This window comes from Opisthocomus hoazin, chromosome 5, assembly GCF_030867145.1.
Source record: "Opisthocomus hoazin isolate bOpiHoa1 chromosome 5, bOpiHoa1.hap1, whole genome shotgun sequence".
Taxonomy (NCBI): domain Eukaryota; kingdom Metazoa; phylum Chordata; class Aves; order Opisthocomiformes; family Opisthocomidae; genus Opisthocomus; species Opisthocomus hoazin.
In genome coordinates, this window is record NC_134418.1 from 81,276,374 (window position 1) to 81,295,788 (window position 19,415).

General features: G+C 41.9%; 1 protein-coding gene across 1 annotated transcript in view; it reads left to right on the forward strand.

Annotated features, from left to right (window-relative positions):
* Positions 1-19,415, forward strand: part of MTUS1 (microtubule associated scaffold protein 1) — a 130,874-nt gene that overhangs the window by 46,911 nt on the left and 64,548 nt on the right. The window contains exons 4-7 of the mRNA XM_075421908.1: positions 2,943-3,125; positions 7,617-7,751; positions 11,047-11,136; positions 12,347-12,394. Of these exons, the coding sequence (XP_075278023.1) occupies positions 2,943-3,125; positions 7,617-7,751; positions 11,047-11,136; positions 12,347-12,394 (456 nt within the window). The remainder of the gene's footprint in view (positions 1-2,942; positions 3,126-7,616; positions 7,752-11,046; positions 11,137-12,346; positions 12,395-19,415) is intronic.

Sequence of the window (19,415 nt, forward strand, 5' to 3'; positions counted from 1 at the left end):
AATGTGATATTTCTAGTATTCTGCTTCAGTGACTAGATTAAATAACTGATGAAAGCCTGTTGCTTTGATGCTATTGCTGATTGTCTTTATAATAATGGTTCGCTAAATATCCTGCTTTTGTGCTTGTTTCCAGTACTTTTGTTTATATCACATATCTTCCTGCTGCTGTCTTCAAAAACTTTGCGTTTAATTCTGTGGGACTGTCTTAGGGAATGGTACTTCTAAAAATACTTTCTAAAACCATTGTTGTTACTCAAAGTAACACCTAGAGTAGTTGCTTAATGATCTTATGTCATGACTTAAAAGAAATTCTCCCTCGAGCTGGGGTTTTGAAAAATGTATTTGAGTGCTTGAGTAATTACTTTAATAGAAGCCTTATGGGAAAGCACCGAGCAGTAAATGAACTAAGAAAAGAGCAGAGGTCATCTCTTCGACGTGCGTCTGAAGCTGGACATCCTGGAGCTTGCAGTGCTGGCTGGGTTTGGGCTCACTGCCGCGTGCCTGTGTCTGCACAGGAGCCAGGCGGGCTCCAGGTCACATATAGGGAACACGCTGTACGAGAAGAGACAGAGCGTCTTCACATGCTTGCCTCAACCCCTGTTGAGAGAGAATCTCCCTGAAGAAAACGGAGTTTTGTTCCTGTGCCTTTTGAACTGGAGGAATGAGTCCAGCACAGCAGCAATCAAGCACGGTACCTTTGTCTTTAAACAACAAAATGCGGCTGATGAGCTGCACGCGCTCCTCTGCCTTTGGAAATGCAAAGCTTTAACTTGAGAAGTCGTACAAACAACGTGCAGTGTTTGTACAGTGGCCCTTTTAGTTTGTTTAGTTATTCTGGAGGTGGGGTTTGCACCTTGTTTTGCTGAGAGGCTGTTTACAAAAGGAATTTCTGACTGGGCTGGATTAATTAGTATTCTGGTATGTTGATCCAGTAATGAAATTAGCTGTTACAGAGCAACGTGGCAAGCTGAAGAAAACTGTCATGAAGTTTAGATGTCACAGAATTTTTTTTTTTTTTTTCTTCTAAATGCACAAATGATTTCAGGTATGTTGTCTGGAGTGCTGGGTTTTGGATGGGTTTTCACTTAGGGGTGAGCTTGTGGTTTATGGTGTTCTCACAGCATGACAAAGCTTGGATGCTCTTTAGCGAGTTGGATGTATTCAGGTGTCCGTTGCAGTAACTTATCAGCCACATTTTACAATTGTTTGTAATTTTGTCTCGCAGATTTAATACCTACAGTAAAGCCAGGTACAGAATCACAGTTCTGCAGAGTAATGCCAAACAAGTAGTAAAAGTGCTCGTCCGAAGAGAGGTCTGACGTAAATCACGGTTACTGACTGCACGTTATATTCAGTGACCGGTATTATGCAGTACCCCAATGCGTGTTTAGTTGTACGTAGGGTTTTGCTTTTGTTGCTGAGTTGATCTGGACTGAGGGGAGTAGCTTGGACAGACCTTCCTTTACTGGTGCTGTTCCTGTTACTGCGTGCTCGGTACTGGATGTTTCGTGGTGAGTTATCTAATCCTGGCACACCACCTGCTGTCGAAAGCAGGCACTGGGCATCAGTGCTTTTCTTGCCTAGATCTTCATGTAATCCCCTTAATGTCCTGCTTTCTTGGCCTTAGTGCAAATGGATGGTTTCTTGGTTGCTGGTATTTAAGAGTGGAGATCCTGGCGCAAACCTGAGGTTGGATAAAGTGGAATTAGTAGCTAATTCTATCGTATTTCAGCAGTCTATTTAAGAGCTTAAGCAAAATTCAAATGTGGTTAATAGTAGTGAGAATAAAGGGAAGGGTGTTTGCTTTAAGTAGAAACTTGGTTGTTCAAAGTGAAGTCTGAAACGCTGCAGTCATCTCTTTTCGAGAAAGATAAACTATGTTGAAGATTTCAAACTAGCAATGACATCAGAAGTTAAGATATTTTGTAAAATACCTTTTTTTTGTAATAAATAACAAAATATTAAAAAAGTGAGTCTGCCTTCCATAATTCTATTTTTCTTTTTGTGCAAAAGTGAAAACCTCTTTTCCATAGTTACTCAGAGGACTGCATAAAGATCTTGACCTTGGAGCTGACAGGAGTCAACTCAGTGCTGGCAGGACAAATCTGTGTGTACACAACTTCCTTTGGGCCTTTGTAGTTTTAATCCAGGTGCACGCTTTTCAGAAATAAAGAAAAGTCTTAACTAAACTCAGATTTTCTTGCAGAAAGTGTAGTTGCATTGCCAGTAGGACCAGAGTAAGCTCCTGTCTGAAGGTGGCACACGTGTCCCCTATATAGATACTCTTCCTATTTGATTCACTTAGCTATTGGGCTAAGTATTCAACAAATGAAAGCAGCAATTAATGCAAAAATGTGTCTGCACCAGTTGGCCATTAGGAGCTCAGTTCCAGGCAGTGCTGTTTAACTAGTTCTGCAGAACTAATCAGTTTTCAGTATGTTATGTGATTCTCTGCTGCTGTGTTTGTCCTGGAGAGGACCTGAGCTGTCAGGGTGCACTGTCGAATGGGGGTGGGGGGAATCTCTGTTCTGGGGGCAGGAACAAACAGGAGAATCTTTCTTGGATTGTCTTTGAACCAGAGGCTGTATTTTTATGGGGTTGTCAGTACGGCTAACCAGAATACACATAGGTGGGACAATACTATAAAGACTTTCTGTGTGTGCAGATGTCTGCATTGAAGGCCAGTCTGTAAAGCTCTTGGCTTGTTCCCAAGGTCAATATGCAGGTAAAATTGGATTCTTTAAATCCTTGGAACTGTTTTTCTGCATTTACAGCATTTTTTTTACCATGTCAGTGAGAGGCAGATTACACCTTTTTACATGTATTTCTAATGTGTAAATCTTTTTACTTGTAGGCGTATACGTAGAAGAAGCAGTTGTTTAAGCTTCTTTCCAACTCCTTTTGTTCTTTTCTCTCCCTCCCCCTTCCCCCCCAACTGACAGGTCCAGGAGCTTTGCCGAGGGAGAAGCATGCCTCTCTGAAGAATTCTCCAGCCTCGTGGGCTAGCTCCGGTAAACTGCTCGCCAAATCCCAAGTGCCTGTCAAGAGACCAGTGCTGGAGAGAACACCTAGCATCTCGTCAGTCAGCAGCACTCAGAGCGAGCAGAGTCTTTTCAGCAGTAATGGTGAGGATCCGTTACGGGGTTTCACTGGTAGCCAGCATCAACTGCTTGTTGAAATCCCCGTGAAGAGAGTCCTGCCTGGCAAAGGCCTGGGTTAATGCTCATTGTACTGCTTATTGTTAGTTCTAGGTCTTGGTCTTTGTGCCTCTTAACTTACAGCTTTCCTTGTTGAGAGTTGCCGCCGGAAGGGGCTTTGAGCCTTGGATTTTGGTTTGTTGAGTTGAGGTTTCAGTACAGCTCCCCTTCAGTCCTGAAACGTTACAAAACCAGCGGGTCTTTGAGCAGAAGTTTCCTGGTGTTTACATGTAGCGTCAGAAGGACGAAGTCTGAACGATGTGAATGGATTACCCGTCATGATATTTGGAACAGCCCGGTACAGTTTTTGATACTAAATGCACTTTTTGAACTAGATTATCTCTCTTTCAGAGTTTTGTAGGCTAAATGCATAGATGAGGTCAAAAGCAGGTGAGTGGAAACTGCTTTCAGGAGGTAAATCTTTGCATGGGTAGACTTCTAGAATTTCTGAGGTCACTGCAAGCTTTAGCGTGTGACCTGAACCAAATCCATCTTATTTAAAACTGGGGAGAAAAATAACGGAACTTGCTTTGCTTTGAAGGTCTACCAAGGGTCTGTACCAGCAGTTTTGGGAGATTTAGGGGCAAAAATAAGAAGGAAATATCACACAACCATCTGACGTGTCGGTATTCCCAGCTATACATATTCAGATGAGTGCATTCAAATATTCTGTTACTATCGCATCATCTGTTACATCTTGGAGGCTGGGCAAAGGCCTTTCATTTATGCCAGCTGTCGTTTAAATCTGTCTTCAATGGACTGAAAGAGAACTATGATTTAACATACATTTGTAGTTTATGTATGCGCATATGCATGCATACATAAGTAACTAAATTTTCTCTTGTTCTTTTTTTTCCCTGTAGTGCCTTCATTAAAAAACTAAGACGTAACACATTCCTCAAAGGAATAAGAGTATGTGTAATAAAATATGCAGTGCGTGCTCCTGTGTAGTCAGGTCGGTTCTGTTACTGTGACAGCCATGTTGACTTTTGCTGTTCAGGTTCAGGACCGTATCTGGAATTCCTAAGCAGCTTTGTCCTCTCTTCATTTTACTCCCTCCGGTAACAAAGGAAAGGGTCATCGCTTGATAACAAAGAAGTGTATTCAGATTAAGTATTCCAACAGATGACTCCTTATTCAGCCTGATTTGCTAGCTGGTTTAATCTGTTTTGTCACTGCCTTGAAGCTTACAATTTTTTCCACTCCGATTCACGAAGAGCAAGCAGGAACAATATGAGAGGTTGAACATGGCTGCAGTCTCTTTGGCTTTGAACTTGCTTTGATCCTTTTTAAATGACTATACCAGGAGGACTCCGCAGTTGCACGGAAACTAATTTTTCTCCTATTATTTTCATCAATTCTACACTAACGCCACCGACTGACTCAGGAAGCCACTATGATATTACCTTACTGACACTGCTGGTAGTGGGATCTTACAGCTTCTGTATCATTCCTTTGTTAGCCACGTTTACTGGGAAAAGAAGTAGGTTGTATTCCTTTTTATTTCTTTTTTTTTTTATAGCATGTATTTTATTCTGTGGAGGTTGGTAAATGTATGCAATGTTTTGACTTGCTGATTTTTCCATAAGATGGTTTTTCTTTAGGTAAATGGTTACACTCGGTGAGAATGGTTTAAGTCTGATGGTCAGGTTTTGTGAGTATAATGAATTTAGGTTACATGATTCACATGTTAGTGTAGTGGAGGTCTAAAGACTTTGAATCAAACTGGAAAGAAGTAATGCATTTCCTTTGTACTCTAATGTTTTAAATACAGTGCTGTTCTTGGTTTTTATTCTTCCATTTAGTCTACTATACAGTAATGTCGGGGAAAAAAAAAATCTGTGTTTGTAAACTGAAAATTTTTTTATTAGCTTGGTGGGACGTGCAAAGAGTCAGGATGTGGGAGGCTTATGCTGTGAATGTTATGAAATTTATGGCAGACTGTTGTGGTCCTGTCAACAGTGTTAAATGGACAAAGTCACTTGGCTTGTTTTGCTTAAGGAGTTTACCTTGTGTTAGCAGAGAAAAAAAATTACAAAAGAGACCGTTTCCCCTGCTGTGTCAGCTCAGCCCTTTGTTATGGGGTATCCCTGGCTTGGTAATTTCCGGTGACAGCATTAGGGTAGGGGTTTTTTTGCGTCGTCTGAGCACTTCAGTTTTATGATTCTTTTCTCTAAAAAGACTTACTATTTGAGAAGTTTGGAAATAATGAAGTTTGAAATGTTGTTGTCACTAAAAGAATATTTTGCATGCAAGCTGTCAGCTTGAGCAGGGGAAATTTGAATTTTTAACAGAAGAGCAATCTCAATTTCAGTGCTGAGCTGAAAATACAACCATTTGAACATACCGAAATGTTTAAACTCTGAGGTTAACAGGAATCCAGATTTGAATTGCATTAGAATAATTTCATACAAAGGAAATAGTATTTCAGAAGTAAGAAAGCTGATCCTAGCAATTGACTTGGAGCTGCCTTTCTGTATAGTCAATACTTCACTAAAATTCTTTGAATGAATTCAGTTTTTAAACCCTTTAGATCTTAGCTTGGGTGCGATCACTTCGTAGCTGTCTGTCTTTTATCAAGATTGCAGCAGCTACTCCTAATTCTATGAATAACCATCTCTGAATTGTATATTGACCAAACTTTGTGAATTTGCCTTTTTTTCTGCATGCAGCCTGGTTTGCTGACTCCATGGCTTCTAATCCGAAGACACAGTGCCCTGACTAATTCCACACCAGAAGTACGCTCGCTTCCCCAGCGTGTTACTTCCATGGCGTGCTTCTGGTTTAGAAGAAAGTAGCCCAGCAGTTTGGAGCAGCTGTTAGCTGCTTGCGGGGAGCTCTGAGCAGAAATCCTTGGTTTAGTGATTTGTGGAACAAGTTAAGGGCTGCTTCAGGCCTCACGCTTTACTAAAACAAATCGATTTGAATCATCTGATACTGATCTGGGTCAGACTCCCGCAGAATAACTGTGTCATCGATGTGTTAATGCAAATTGTTCCTCATGTGTAGATTTTTTTTTTTTTTGCAAGTATTTAGCTTTTGTGCCTTTAGACAGGTTCCAACTTTACTTGAAAAAAAGAAAAAAAAGGAGGACTCCAGTTGCTTGTGTTTCTAGCAAGGCAGGCAGTTCTGTCCCTCTTTCTGTTGTTGAAAATGTATCGATTAGTGGCCAAAAAGCATCTTTTCGAAACAGTTATATGGCTTACGCTACTGCATTTAAAGACACTAAAACAATCTCAAGACTATATGTTTCATCTTTCTGTGAATGACATATCTAATATTGTTCACATTACCTTTAAAAAAATCAGCTTTATTGAAACACTAATCTGGGGCAAACTTGGTATTATATGAACACTCCCTTGCCCCCCCCCCCCCCCCCCCCTTTTTTTTTCTTTAAATGACTGGAGAGCAACAGTGTGACAAACTGTTCCAGTGGGAGTTAGGTTTTGCTTGTCTTTACTGTGTCAGTATCCATGATTTTTTAGGACCTGAACCAAAGGGGTACTCAGTGTGTACTTAATTTAGAAGTATTTTCATTTTTTTTTTCTGGAAAAATAAAACAGTGTTTTCCCCAAATTTCAGATTCCTTTTTTCAAGTAAAAATTTTTGCGGTGACGCTAAATCCAGACCTCTCTCAAGTTCCTGTGACGTGGAACGAAACGTCGTCTGTAGCAACTGCCCTGTTGGTTGGAAACCTGGTCGTGATGTGAGGTGGCAATGGCTTGTTGTCCTGCCTCTCCCAGTCTGGTCCCTTTCTGCAGGGAGTAGTTTGCTGTACGGCTCCAGCTCTCTGCTGCGGGGAGCAGCCTGCTGAGGAGGCGAGAGGAACCTTTCTTAGAGCTTGTTTGGTAGCTGGTGAATGCAGGTGGGCTCTTGCTTTTTTCTAGTGCTTCGCAAGGAGTGCGGAGTCCGTGGTGATGTACGCACGTATCATTGGAACAGCGCGCTCAGCTCAGACGAGAGGGAACACGGGAAGGGGTTGCGTGAGGAAGTTGTCTGAGTTTTTTATTTGTTTCTTATTTTTTTGACAATCAGTTCTGAGGGCAGAATGTCTTTGCGTACTGATGGTGCTTTTTCTTGGCGTAAACTGAAACGTGTTCTGCGTCTTTGCTTGGTACAGCACAATCAGACTTCTAGTTATGCATCTTGCTTAATATAAATGTCTATATATCCCTCTCGTGCATAGTTCAAAGCTGTATGTCTAGCCCTGAGAGCGTCTGTAACAGTCGTGGACTGATCTGTTACAGCTCATCAGTCTGTACTGAACATATCAGAGGTAGATGCTGAAGACACGCTATTTTTATTCCAACTTACTTTTCTCCTGACTTTAGCCTTGGGTAAAACAGGTTTGGTTTAAGATTTAATTTTCCCCAAACTAGATGGTGGCTAGAGCAAATTGTTTGTCGTTCTGTGTTGCAGCTGCAAGTGCCACAGTCATCATCAAGAATGGAGAATGGCCTTCGAAACCAGCCTGCCAGAACGGTACCCCAAGGTCTGTCCCTGCGAAAGCGGTACCGAGGCCTAGATTACACTCGTTGAAGTCGGCTCCAAAAGGTAAATTGGTCTGTCTGTAGATCAAGTGAGACCATCATTACTGCTGTTAGCTGGTAGCTTTCTACGATGACATGACTGGCTGGGTAGATGAGGGGAGAGCCGTGGATGTTGTTTACCTAGACCTCAGCAAGGCTTTCGACACTGTCTCCCATAACATCCTCCTAGGGAAGCTCAGGAAGTGTGGGCTGGATGAGTGGTCGGTGAGGTGGATTGAGAACTGGCTGAATGGCAGAGCTCAGAGGGTTGTCATCAGTGACACTGAGTCTAGTTGGAGGCCTCTAACTAGTGGTGTCCCTCAGGGGTCAGTATTGGGCCCAGTCTTGTTCAACTTCTTCATCAAGGACCTCGATGAAGAGTTAGAGTGTACCCTCAGCAAGTTTGCTGATGACACAAAACTGGGAGGTGTGGTGGATACACCAGAAGGCTGTGCTGCCATTCAGCGTGACCTGGACAGGCTGGAAAGTTGGGCAGAGAGGAAACTGATGAGGTTCAACAAGGGCAAGTGCAGGGTTCTGCAACTGGGGAGGAACAACCCCACGCACCAGTACAGGCTTGGGGCGGACCTGCTGGAGAGCAGCTCTGTGGAGAGGGACCTGGGTGTCCTGGTGGACGACAAGTTGACCATGAGCCAGCAGTGTGCCCTGGCTGCCAAGAAGGCCCATGGGATCCTGGGGTGCATCAAGAGGAGTGTGGCCAGCAGGTCGAGGGAGGTTCTTCTTCCCCTCTACTCTGCCCTAGTGAGGCCCCATCTGGAGTAGTGTGTCCAGTTCTGGGCTCCCCACTTCAAGAATGATGAGGAGCTACTGGAGAGAGTCCAGCAGAGGGCTACAAGGATGGTGAGGGGACTGGAGCATCTCTCCTACGAGGAGAGGCTGAGGGAGCTGGGCTTGTTCAGCCTGAAGAAGAGAAGGCTGAGAGGGGTCCTAATAAATGCCTACAAATATCTGAAGGGTGGGTGTCAGGAGGATGGGGCCAGCCTCTTTTCAGTGGTGCCCAGCGACAGGACAAGGGGCAATGGGCACAAACTGAAGCACAGGAAGTTCTGTCTGAACATGAGGAAGAACTTCTTCCCTCTGAGGGTGACGGAGCCCTGGCCCAGGCTGCCCAGGGAGGTTGTGGAGTCTCCTTCTCTGGAGATATTCAAGACCTGCCTGGATGAGGTCCTGTGCAGCCTGCTGTAGGTGACCCTGCTTCGGCAGGGGGGTTGGACTAGATGACCCACAGAGGTCCCTTCCAACCCTGAACATTCTGTGATTCTGTTACGGCACGTTACCTTTTGCAGGTGGCTGTCTCCTGAAGCCGTGTTTTTTTTAAACAGTGGTCTCCGAAAATAGTGTGAGGAAGTAAAATCACACCAGTAGTGCTTCAAGTTTTGTAATATTTCATAGGAAGGCTGAAATATCCTTTGTGTTGTCGTGATTAACTGGGGTGTTTCAGGCGGGTGAGGAGGAGGTCTGCTCTGTGGTGTGGCTGCTGTTGGCATGGCGCAAGGACTGAATGCATTTGCTGCGTGGCAGGTGTCGTCGTGTGGGGTTTTGGGTCATTTTCAGAAGAGTTCTGTCGCAGAGCTCGGGCACGGACTCTGTGGCTGCTGGTGGTCTGCAGGGTAGACCTACTCTGAATGTATCCTGAGTGTGTGGCTGTCCTCGTACAGGCTTTGCATCATCTTCACCCCTTCCAAGACGGAAAGGACCTTGGGGGATGGAGATATTTTTTTTTTAAATAAGGTGTTATTAGGTGAAGTATCTTCTTACGTAGATGAATGACGTTGACCCATCTTTCCAAGCGAAGAGTCCCAGAAACAACTTAGCTCTTCGTGCTGCTTTTTCTTGATACTCTTCTTACTGCCTGAAGTGGAAGCAGAGGTCCACTCTAATTTTTGGCGGAGATAAGACAATTGTGCTTTATCTGTTGCTGAAGGAAACATTAGTTTAGATGTACTTTCTGGCGTTGTGTTAAACGCTTCTCTGGCTCCTAGTCCTATTCGAGCCAGGACCCCTTGATCAGCAAACGGTGCTTCTCCACTCAAGCCACAACAGCAGTTGACAGCTCATTCTGTGGCCAAAGTTAAAGACATAATAGGAGCAGATAAATAAGCTTGCTGTCTCTCTCCTAAATCCTAGTTATAATCAGCTTGCTTCTGACCGTCTTTGTCGTGAACTGGTTATTGTAATTGGATAAACCTAATTAAATACTCTGGTCCTGCTTTAGGCTTAAGTTTTAAGCCGGTATCTGACATAATTGAGAATAAATAGAAGAGATACCTGCCAAATGTCACGCTATAATGACATGCTTTAAAATGGTAAACAGTGAAAAGCAATAGAATTTGCCCCAAACTGTAAATCACTTTGACACAAACAAAAGCTGTATGGCTGTCTGACAGGCTGATGCTTTCTGTTGGGGTCCAACATATGCAGCACAGCTATGCCTTGCTCAACATCGTCAGTGAGCTGAGTGCTAGGAGCATGCCTCCAGCACCTGCAGCAGTGGTATGACCAGAAGAAGCTGGTATTCCCCCCCTCGGCTCGGTGTTACTTGGACTACTCGGTTGAGTTTTGGGGCCTTCCCAGTTCAAGAGGGTTGTTTTGAAACTGGAAGGGTCATCTGGAGAGTTAGGAAGATGGTTAGGGTCTCTGACTGCATGGCCTGTGAGGAGGAGTTGAGGGGGGTGAGCTTGGGTTGAGGGGGTTGAGCTTGTCTAGTTGGGCAAATAGGAGAGTCAGAGGAAACATAACACCCTGTGGTAACTGGAAAAGGACAGCTACGGAGGTGGCGGTGCCAGACTCTTCTCGGTGGTCCCAGATGATGTGGCGATGGGAAATGATTGCAGATTGCGGAGTGGGAGACGTGGCGTTGCCCGGCAGGGCCATGGAGCTTCCCTCCCGGAGGTTTGCAAGGCTTGGCTAGACACAAGTGTGGTCAACTGATCCCGTCTTGGTGGTGGCCTTGCTCCAAGTGGGAGGCTGGGTAGCTGGCCACTGGAGGTCCCTTTCAGCCAATGTTTCCATAGCTGTGTTGTATTTGCCAGTGTAATTCCATCTTAATGCTAAAATGAAATCTTTACGAACGTTGTCTTCTGCTTAAAGCTTTATTTAAACTATCTTTTCATTTCTTCCAATGTGAGTTCTGATAAAGCTAAGTTAACTTTAAATACAGCTTAAATTTTCTAGAAGGTGTCTCTTTTCATTTATTTGAGTAGATTTGTGTGTCTTAACTGTATATATGTAATCTTAGGCATGTCTTTATTTGCTGGCGTAGTTGTACTTTTAAACCTGATCTAAGCTTTTACTTCTAGGAGCCAAGGCCAGGCATGCTTCACTGAACCAGTGCATACCAAAGTCATCTGGACCACTCCACTCAGCAAGGAAAGTCAGTGAGGCTAGAGGTAATCAGCTGTTGGGTAAAGTCAATTTGTCACTTATATTCCTGAATCCCTCTGTCTTGAGAAAGATCAGCTATGCGCTGTGACTTCAGGGTAACCGAGGTGGTCAGTCTGCTCGTTCCTTGTAGTTTGTGGTACTGGAGACTGGCTCTGCAAAGTGTTTCTTTTGTATTGGTTTTGTCTGGGAGTGAAAAAATCAGGACACTTATTGTCTGCTATCTGCTTGAAACTTGCATCCCATGAGGACTTGGAATACTTGATAATGTCTCTTAAATGATGTTCTGTCACCTGCTTCTAAGATTGTATACTTGCAAGACACAACCCAGACCAGGTTTCCCAAGTTTGTGTGTAAGTAAGGTCCTTGTAAGTGTGCTGATCAGTTTTGGCTGTTGAGGCTTTTATTTACTCCGCTTCATGTTTGCGCAGCAGATGCTTGGTTTATCTTTAACTTTCAAATGAAGACAGTCATTTTTACCAGAGTGAATCGAAAGACCAGGTATGAATCCTCAGGCAAGCTCTTTAAGATAGAATTTTCACTTTGGGAGCAAAGTTCGCTTTTCATGGCTGAGATAAGGGAAGCGAGTACAGCACTGGTACACAGCCGATCGGTTGCTCTTGAAATACCTGCAGTTGGATCACGTGTTTGTAAAGCCTGAAGAAAGTTGGTAGTGTTGGGTACAGACCTCTTCTAAACCTCTGCACGTGACTTTTGCGCTTACCTATAGCAATCCAAAAGAGTTGCTTTCATTTAATTGATATCCTTTGAAATAATGAGGTTCTTAGGTCAGTTTTCACATGACTCTGAAACAATACAGTAAGGGTAGATTAACATTCTCAGTGCTGTCATTTGTATCTAACTTGCTTCGTAGCACACTTGAGAGTGCTTGTAATTTGTACCTCCTTTATACAACTAAAATAACTGGAACATATAGGTGGAAAAAAGTTACTATGATGCTGGTACAAATTATTGGTGTTTATTATGTATGGTCCTCTATGAATGAGTAAAATGAAACGGTGCTACCTGGCTTAAATGAAGTATGATAAAAAAAAATGTTTGGCTTATTGGGAATTCATCGTGAATTTTCCAAATAGTTTAACCTTACAGTGCTAAGAATGGTAAATCTTGCTGTTAAACATGCCATCAGCCATCGTAAGAAACCCTTACTGGCTTAAATTGTAACTCTTTTTTTTTTTTTTTCTTGGAACATTGTAGGTACTGCTGGAAGAAATGGACACCAAAGCCTATCTTGTTTGGGTTCTGGTGAGTTTCTTCTGAACACACTTTTACATTTTCTGTGATGTAAGTTAAGCAACTTAAATTAGGCTTATACATTATGTTAGTATATTGGTTCTTATCTTGGAAGAACAGTTTTGCAACGGATAATTCCATAAACCGTCACTGATCCTAGTTTCAGCGGACATGGAGAAAAGTCTTGGGGTTTTTTCTGCTTACTGTCTTCTGGCTACCGAGCTCTTGGAATATGCAGTCTGTGCTTTCACTCTCTGTTTCCAGTGAAGTGTAAGGAGTTGTTAACTGTAGACAAAAAAAAGTATGGCAATGAAACTTGGATATGGTTTTTGCTGTTTAGCCACAGTGAGGGAAGTAATGATTAAAGCTCATGTGTTGTGGCTTTAAAAAAAAAAAAATAAATAGAAGAATCATGCAGAATAACAGGTTTTTTCTGGACCGCTTGTGGTAGATAACCTTTTGGTGTCAGCTGTCTCTGTGTGTCACTGAATAAGAAGTTGAAATTCTGTGAGCGTGTTGCTGTGGACGTCTGCTCGAATGGCAGGGGGAGGACTGGCAGCTGATTAAGTGGCAGATGGTGTTCCAAAACCTGGCAGAGTTTTAAGGCCTTCATATTGGGTTTGTTTTTGGTGTTTATGCCAGTCAGGGCACCTGGTGCTGCTTGCATGTGCCAGGAGGCAGAAAAGATTTCAGATGGTGTTTCTACTTGTAGCAATTTCCAGGTCTTTTAAAGAGAGTTGGCAATCTAAATTAGTTTCCTGAGCATCAGCGTGTATTTGCTGAATTAAAAGCTGCTTGTAATTAATTACTTATTAAAAAGCCCACTTTGGAAGATACTGAAGAATGCTGGAAAGCCCTGTGTCCCCTGGGTGAGTGGCAGATGTCTTTCTGAAAGAGGTGCTGTAGCCAAGCAGATGTTATGAATTTGAGGCTGGAATTACTGGGCACATCAGTTCTGACCTGTGGCTCTGGTACTGGGGCAGTATGTTTTTAATTCCCTGGAGTCATAACGTGAGTCTAACGCTTTTGCCCTTTACTCTCTTGGGTGTCAAATGTCTGCGTATTAATTGTGGCCAAGTACTTTGCTCGATATCTCCCTGTTAAGAGTCAGGGATTCTGTCATACAGCACGCATAAGGCTTTGTACAAAGTGCTTATTCTGGTTGTTTGTTGCTTTTATTGACAATTGGCTGAAGGAATGTTAGTTTAGGTGCAGCCTGACACAGTCTTGTGAGCTCATACGTGGTCCTTTGATATAGGAGCGTAGAGGATGGTTCAGCTAGCAACGTAATGACTTGATTAGCTGGTTGAGGAAACTCGTGATAAGCAACAAAGTCTGTTTCTGGACTAGAAAAAGAAAATTCAATTCTTCTTCCACTTGCTTATGATAGTCTTAGAGTATAACTTTATTTTTCCCTAAATTTAGCATCGCACTTGCTCTCTCTTTTCCATGCAGAAAAGTAATTAGTGCTCCCTCCCCTTTTTACTAGCTTACTAGATTTTTTTCCTGTGATTCATCTTTCCCAACCTAATAAAGAATGTAGCCACATAGCCTTGAAGCATTATATTCAATGCCATAAAAACACAGCTATTAACTCGAGACTGGCTGTAATATTTGGTGATTCTTTAGGATCATACTTTCACCAGTTGAATAGCTGTATTTCAGTGTTTTTCTTAATAAACCTGAACTGTTCCCTGTACTGAGTTTCCAAAATTGGGTGGTATGTTAGACTTTCAAGTTGATACATTTCTAACTTGCACAGACCATTAGTATTTCCCATTTATGCATTTAAAGCTTTTTGATTGGGGTATTTTGCTTTTTTTAAGAAAAACTCTTTTTTTTTTTTTTTTTTTTTCCATCTTCACAGTTGCAGATAGTTCTTACAACAAAATAAAAATATTGTGTGGCTGCTTGGATGTTCTGCAGTACAATGTCTCATTTTAAGACAAGACAAATGATCTTTTTTTGCAATGAACTGAAATAATTCCAGCTGGTACCATGTAGAATGAGGCCCTTTTTTTTTTTTCTTTTTTAGTGGGCTTGATATTATAGTGAAGCTTTGTTCTAGTAATTTTAAGCTAGCTTTTGTTCTTTTATTTCAGTGCCATAGTTAACTCCACAGTTTTTAGCCTCGTTCAGTGAGGAGGTCCAACCCCCCTTGTGTTTCTTGCCTGTGTGCTCTGTCTGAAGAGTCAGGACTTTGGTAATCAACTGATTACCATACTAATGCATTAATTGTCTAGCTGAGTTGTTAATATTGCTTTTAGCAGTACTACAAGGATGGAAAAAGTAGCAGGCATTTCTAGTATATGATCTCTGTTCTCTGACTGTTTGTGCCCTTTATCCATTTTCTATTCGCTGACAGCAATGATGCAAAGCCAGGCGCAGGGTACTGCCAGTATGCTTGGTAGATTTGGAGAGACTTACGTGTTTGCAGCTGTTCATTCCTTGTTCATGTTAAAACATTCACAGGGCTCCTTTTTGTGAATTCTGTGTTTTCATGGGTGATATTCCAGTGGAATAAGTAATTTCTACAAATTCTGTGGCATATTGGTTCAGCACTGGCTTTGCTGCTTAGGCAAAATTACCTTCTTGGGTGTAATAGGTTTTATTACACTTCTTAACTTGCTAATGTAAAGTAAGAATGTACTTGTGCACTTACTATACTGTCTTAAGGTAAATATGACAAAAATGTTGCCTCTTGTGAGATGGAATTTTCAATGAGATGCAAAACTGCCTCTAAAACTGCGTGAAGTTAGTGCTCTTTCCTTTGTTTCTCCAGCCCTCCCTGTAGAAACAGTGACCACCTCCTAATACCTGTGCAGTCCTTTTTGGTAGTTCCAAAGGTAAAGCTATCACTTCAGGAATGAAGCATGCAAACATTTATTGGAAAGCTTTATCCTGTTGTTCAGTGACCCTGAGAGGGACGCGTGGCGTATCATGGATAACGAGTTACACTTACGCTTGTGACACAGCACTGTTGTCAGGAAAGCCAGGGCAACTGCTAGGTATACCCATAAAGTATTATCAAGTAAGAACAGCATGATTTATGTTGTACTAAGATGGAGCACACGTAGTGGAGTCAGTTACTAAAGGCTATAGAAGCTGTGAAAATCAAAGAAGCTTCATCCAAAAATGGCACATGCTCCATTGTGAAAGATGGTATTTTGTTGTCTTAGCCTATCAAAGAGGTTAAAAGGCTGCTTGTTTTAATCATCTGTGTGAAAATTACAACACTGGGGGAGGGAATAACTTCAGCCAGGTGGCTTATGCAAACATGAGTAGTAGTGCTGATGAAGCTCAAATGGAACAAGAAGGTATAAATGTAACGGTCCATGAAGCTGTCTCTTGGAACAGGTTGTTAAAGGTGGTTGCTGGCTTCTCGCCCAAACTCTTATGTTGGGATAGGATGCTTTTACTAACACAATACTGTGGTTCAAACAAAAGTTTATGGAGACATACTTTGAGGTTCAATTAATACCTCTCTCTTCCATGCCCTCAGTCATCACTGTTGAAAATGAGAGGAAACAGAGGGTAAACATCTCTTCTTATGCTGTAGACTCCCTGATAGGTTACCCTCAAAATACTTGCGCTTCCAATGTCTGGAAAACATGGGATTAATGTACGTCTTGCTGTGCTTATTCTTTTTTTAACAACAACTAAAAAATCATGAATGTTTTAAAGTCTGTCATGATACTATAAGAAAATGTGTAAACTTTCTTCAAAAATTGTGAAGGTCATAATTCTGAGAGCTGATGAACATTGTTATGAGTCTCAAATACTGAGATCGTCGCTGGATGCTTTCATCTAGTTGGCCATCAGTAGTCTGCAGCATGGTGTGGCAAGTTACCCTGCTGATGAGGGATATCTGGTCAAGTGGCTTGTTAGCTCTGTTTCTCCTTTCATATATGCTCAAAACAGTTTGGGGTGGGTTTTTTTGGTGGGTGGGGGGTGTAGTTTTGTTGTTTGCAAAAATTTTTTTTTTTTCAAGTTGTGGAAGAAGCTGTGCCAGCAGTGTTCTTGTTTCTTGAAGACTTGAAAAGATGCTCATGCGTATGTGAACCCAAGCGCTTGTATGGTTGGTGACAGAGCGGGTAGGACTGGGGAGCTTGCCCGAGTTAGAAACAAGGCAGGAGAGATGGTCCTTTTGGTGGCAGTTCTAGCATAGATCGTGGTGCTAGCAACACGCAGAAAACAGAGCAAACTGCTTCTGTCTCAGCACTTTGAGCATTCTTTTTTGATGGCTTTAGCTTAGTATTCACTTCTAATACATTTTTCCTGCTATACAACATAAGCGCTGTTATTAGGATAGTTACTAGAGCACATAGATATTATTTGGTTTTCTGGAGTACCCAACTTGGCAGATGCGAGGTTAGGTGTAAAATTAATTTTCTTCAGTTCAGAAAAATGGCCATTCATATAAAAAAATCCCAGAGGTCTTAAACTGTATTTAAAAACAAGAAACAAGACACCCCCCCCCCCCCCCATTTCTGATAGAGAGTACATGTTGCAGAGCTCTACATGGCAGTTTGTGAACATACTGTATTTCATAGAATCATAGAATGGTAAGGGTTGGAAGGGACCTTAAAGATCATCTAGTTCCAGCCACCCTGTCATGAGCAGGGACTATCTAAACAGCAGTTTTAAGTTCCATGTATCCATTAAAAAAAAGGCTTTCTATGGTATTCTGTGGTAATATGTGGAAATTTTCCATGAAGTGAAACTTCTCCTGTTGAACCAACTCTGCTTTTCTTTCAGTGTTTTCTAATACTGTACTGCGCAGCTCATGGGAAGTAAATTCCCTTAAGAATCATGCAGGAAACTGTTTGATGGGTAAATATCTTAAACATTTTAAAGCTCTTTCCTGTTCGCACTGGAATCAACTAGTCATCTTTGGCAGTGAAATTAAAACCAGGAGGAAGATTCTGCTTTTTAACAGCTTGTAGTTTGTACAGTGCTTGAAGCACTTCAGGCATAGAAAAAGCAGTGTTTAAGTGCTTGCTAAAGGAGGGGAGGGTTTGTGGTCGAGGTCTTCCACGTTGCAGAAGTAGCATCTCGGACTAGCTCTAATCAGGAATTTCAGTATACGTGTATTGAGACTGAATTCTTGGTCTCTTCTGTGAAGAGCTTTGACTTATTTACAAAAGTTGGGTTAGTTTTTCTGTCTTTACCCCTCTCTCCAGAAGGAAAGCCTGCAAATTTTGCAGAAAAACTTGAACAGTTTGTAAACTCTGTGGGGTGAACAAGAAACAAGGTTATATTCATTATTACTTCAATGAAGATAGTTAATGTTCTACAGATTGGAAATTCTAGGAGTTGAGTAGTATGTTAGTCTTTCGTTTGTCTCTTGAAGAACAAAACCATCAAGCTTACATTTATTTTGCAGATATTGGTACTGTGCATTGGACTATTTTGTTGCCTTCTTAGCTGTGGTATAAACCAGCTATAGTCTTTTTTTAGACTGTTTTTCATCCATGTGAACGATGAAGACTGTCTGAATGACTTAATTGTCTCATGTGATCTAGCCTTAGAATGCCTTTGGGCTATTAAGGAATGTTATAAACAGGCAGCAAAGCTGCTTAAGTCGTGTAGCTATTACATGTGAACTGACTGTAAAAGCAGGTCTTCGTTACGCCACCTCTATATAAATAAATGCAGAATTAATCGAGGTCTGTGTGAATTTGAGTTGCTTATTAAACGTGTTCATTAGGGAGATGTAATAATGTTTATTTTGAAGAGTTAAGGGAATATCTGTAAACCTGAGAACCTTTGAAACTCAATAGTTGTTACTTTTTGGCCAGATTTTTCCAGCGTTATCAAATAAAGTACAGTACAACAGCTGGATCTAAGGATTTAATTCCTTGGATGAGAACTACTGTCCTCCAGAATTCTTTAAAGTGAAATAGCTGCTGCTGATGTTCAGAGAATGCCACCCTAAGCTCTGAAGTCATCTGTTTTGAGTGTTTTGTGGTTTTTTAAATACTGGTAGTATTTAAACTGAGGTAGTATGCTTGTCACAGTAGAGAACAGGGTGCAAAAAACTGAGACACATGGCAACACAGTCTTAGTATCTTCCAGGTTGGCCCCTTCAGCTGTTAAGCATGCAAATACATCAATATACTAGCTTGGTCCTAGGGTTCTTCCCAAATTTGATCTTCTGAAAATTCACAGTTTTTGAGAAGGTTGTCTCTTGTTCCGTGTTGAAAATCAGCTCTGCTCCCTGTGCCTTCAACAGATAGCTTTACAAAAAAACAATGAGTTTTGAAACCTCAGGGCTTGCTGTGGAGTAACACATGGGCCAGCTCTGTTCAGATGGTGGTGTTCTGCTCAGAATTTCACAAATCAGTGGACTGAAAATGTTGGGGTTGTTATTACAACCCCAGTAATGAGGATTTGATGTAGGTCCTATCAGTTTTCCTGTAGCGACAGGGCATCATTCATGAAGGCCTTTTTTAGCATAACCCAAATGGTTTTCACACTACAAGGTCTGTTTCTTCTGTTAATGCTTTTAAGGAAGGACCCATGTTCTGCATTGTAAGTTAGATATTTCAGAGCTGTTTAATATTATTTAATTCCAAAGTTCTGTGAGAAACTTGCTCTCCAGCTCCACACAGCCATACTGCAAACCCGAAGCGACACAGAAGTATGCAGGCTCCCTACGGAGGGGAATGTTTGTAGCTCATTTCTGTGGTGTTTGTTCTGATGTTGGGAGGAATGTCTGTAGTTCTCTTCTGTGATATTTATTTTGATGTTTCACAATAACGAGCCACGCAATAGAAGAACAGAACTGCGGTTTTCTCACACTTGTCTAAATATTGACTAGGTCAACATCTGCATGAGTAGAGGGGGCAGCTGAAATGGGTATCTGCAGGTTGTATCAGCTCAGACAAGGGGACTGACCATCAGGATCATGCACCAGTAGCAAACCATTTTCATTTTGTTATTCCTATCTGAGTTTTTGTATGCTATGCTGAATTATATCTCCTTCTTGAAAATGCCATCCTAGTACCTGATTCTTTCTCTTCTTGTCCTT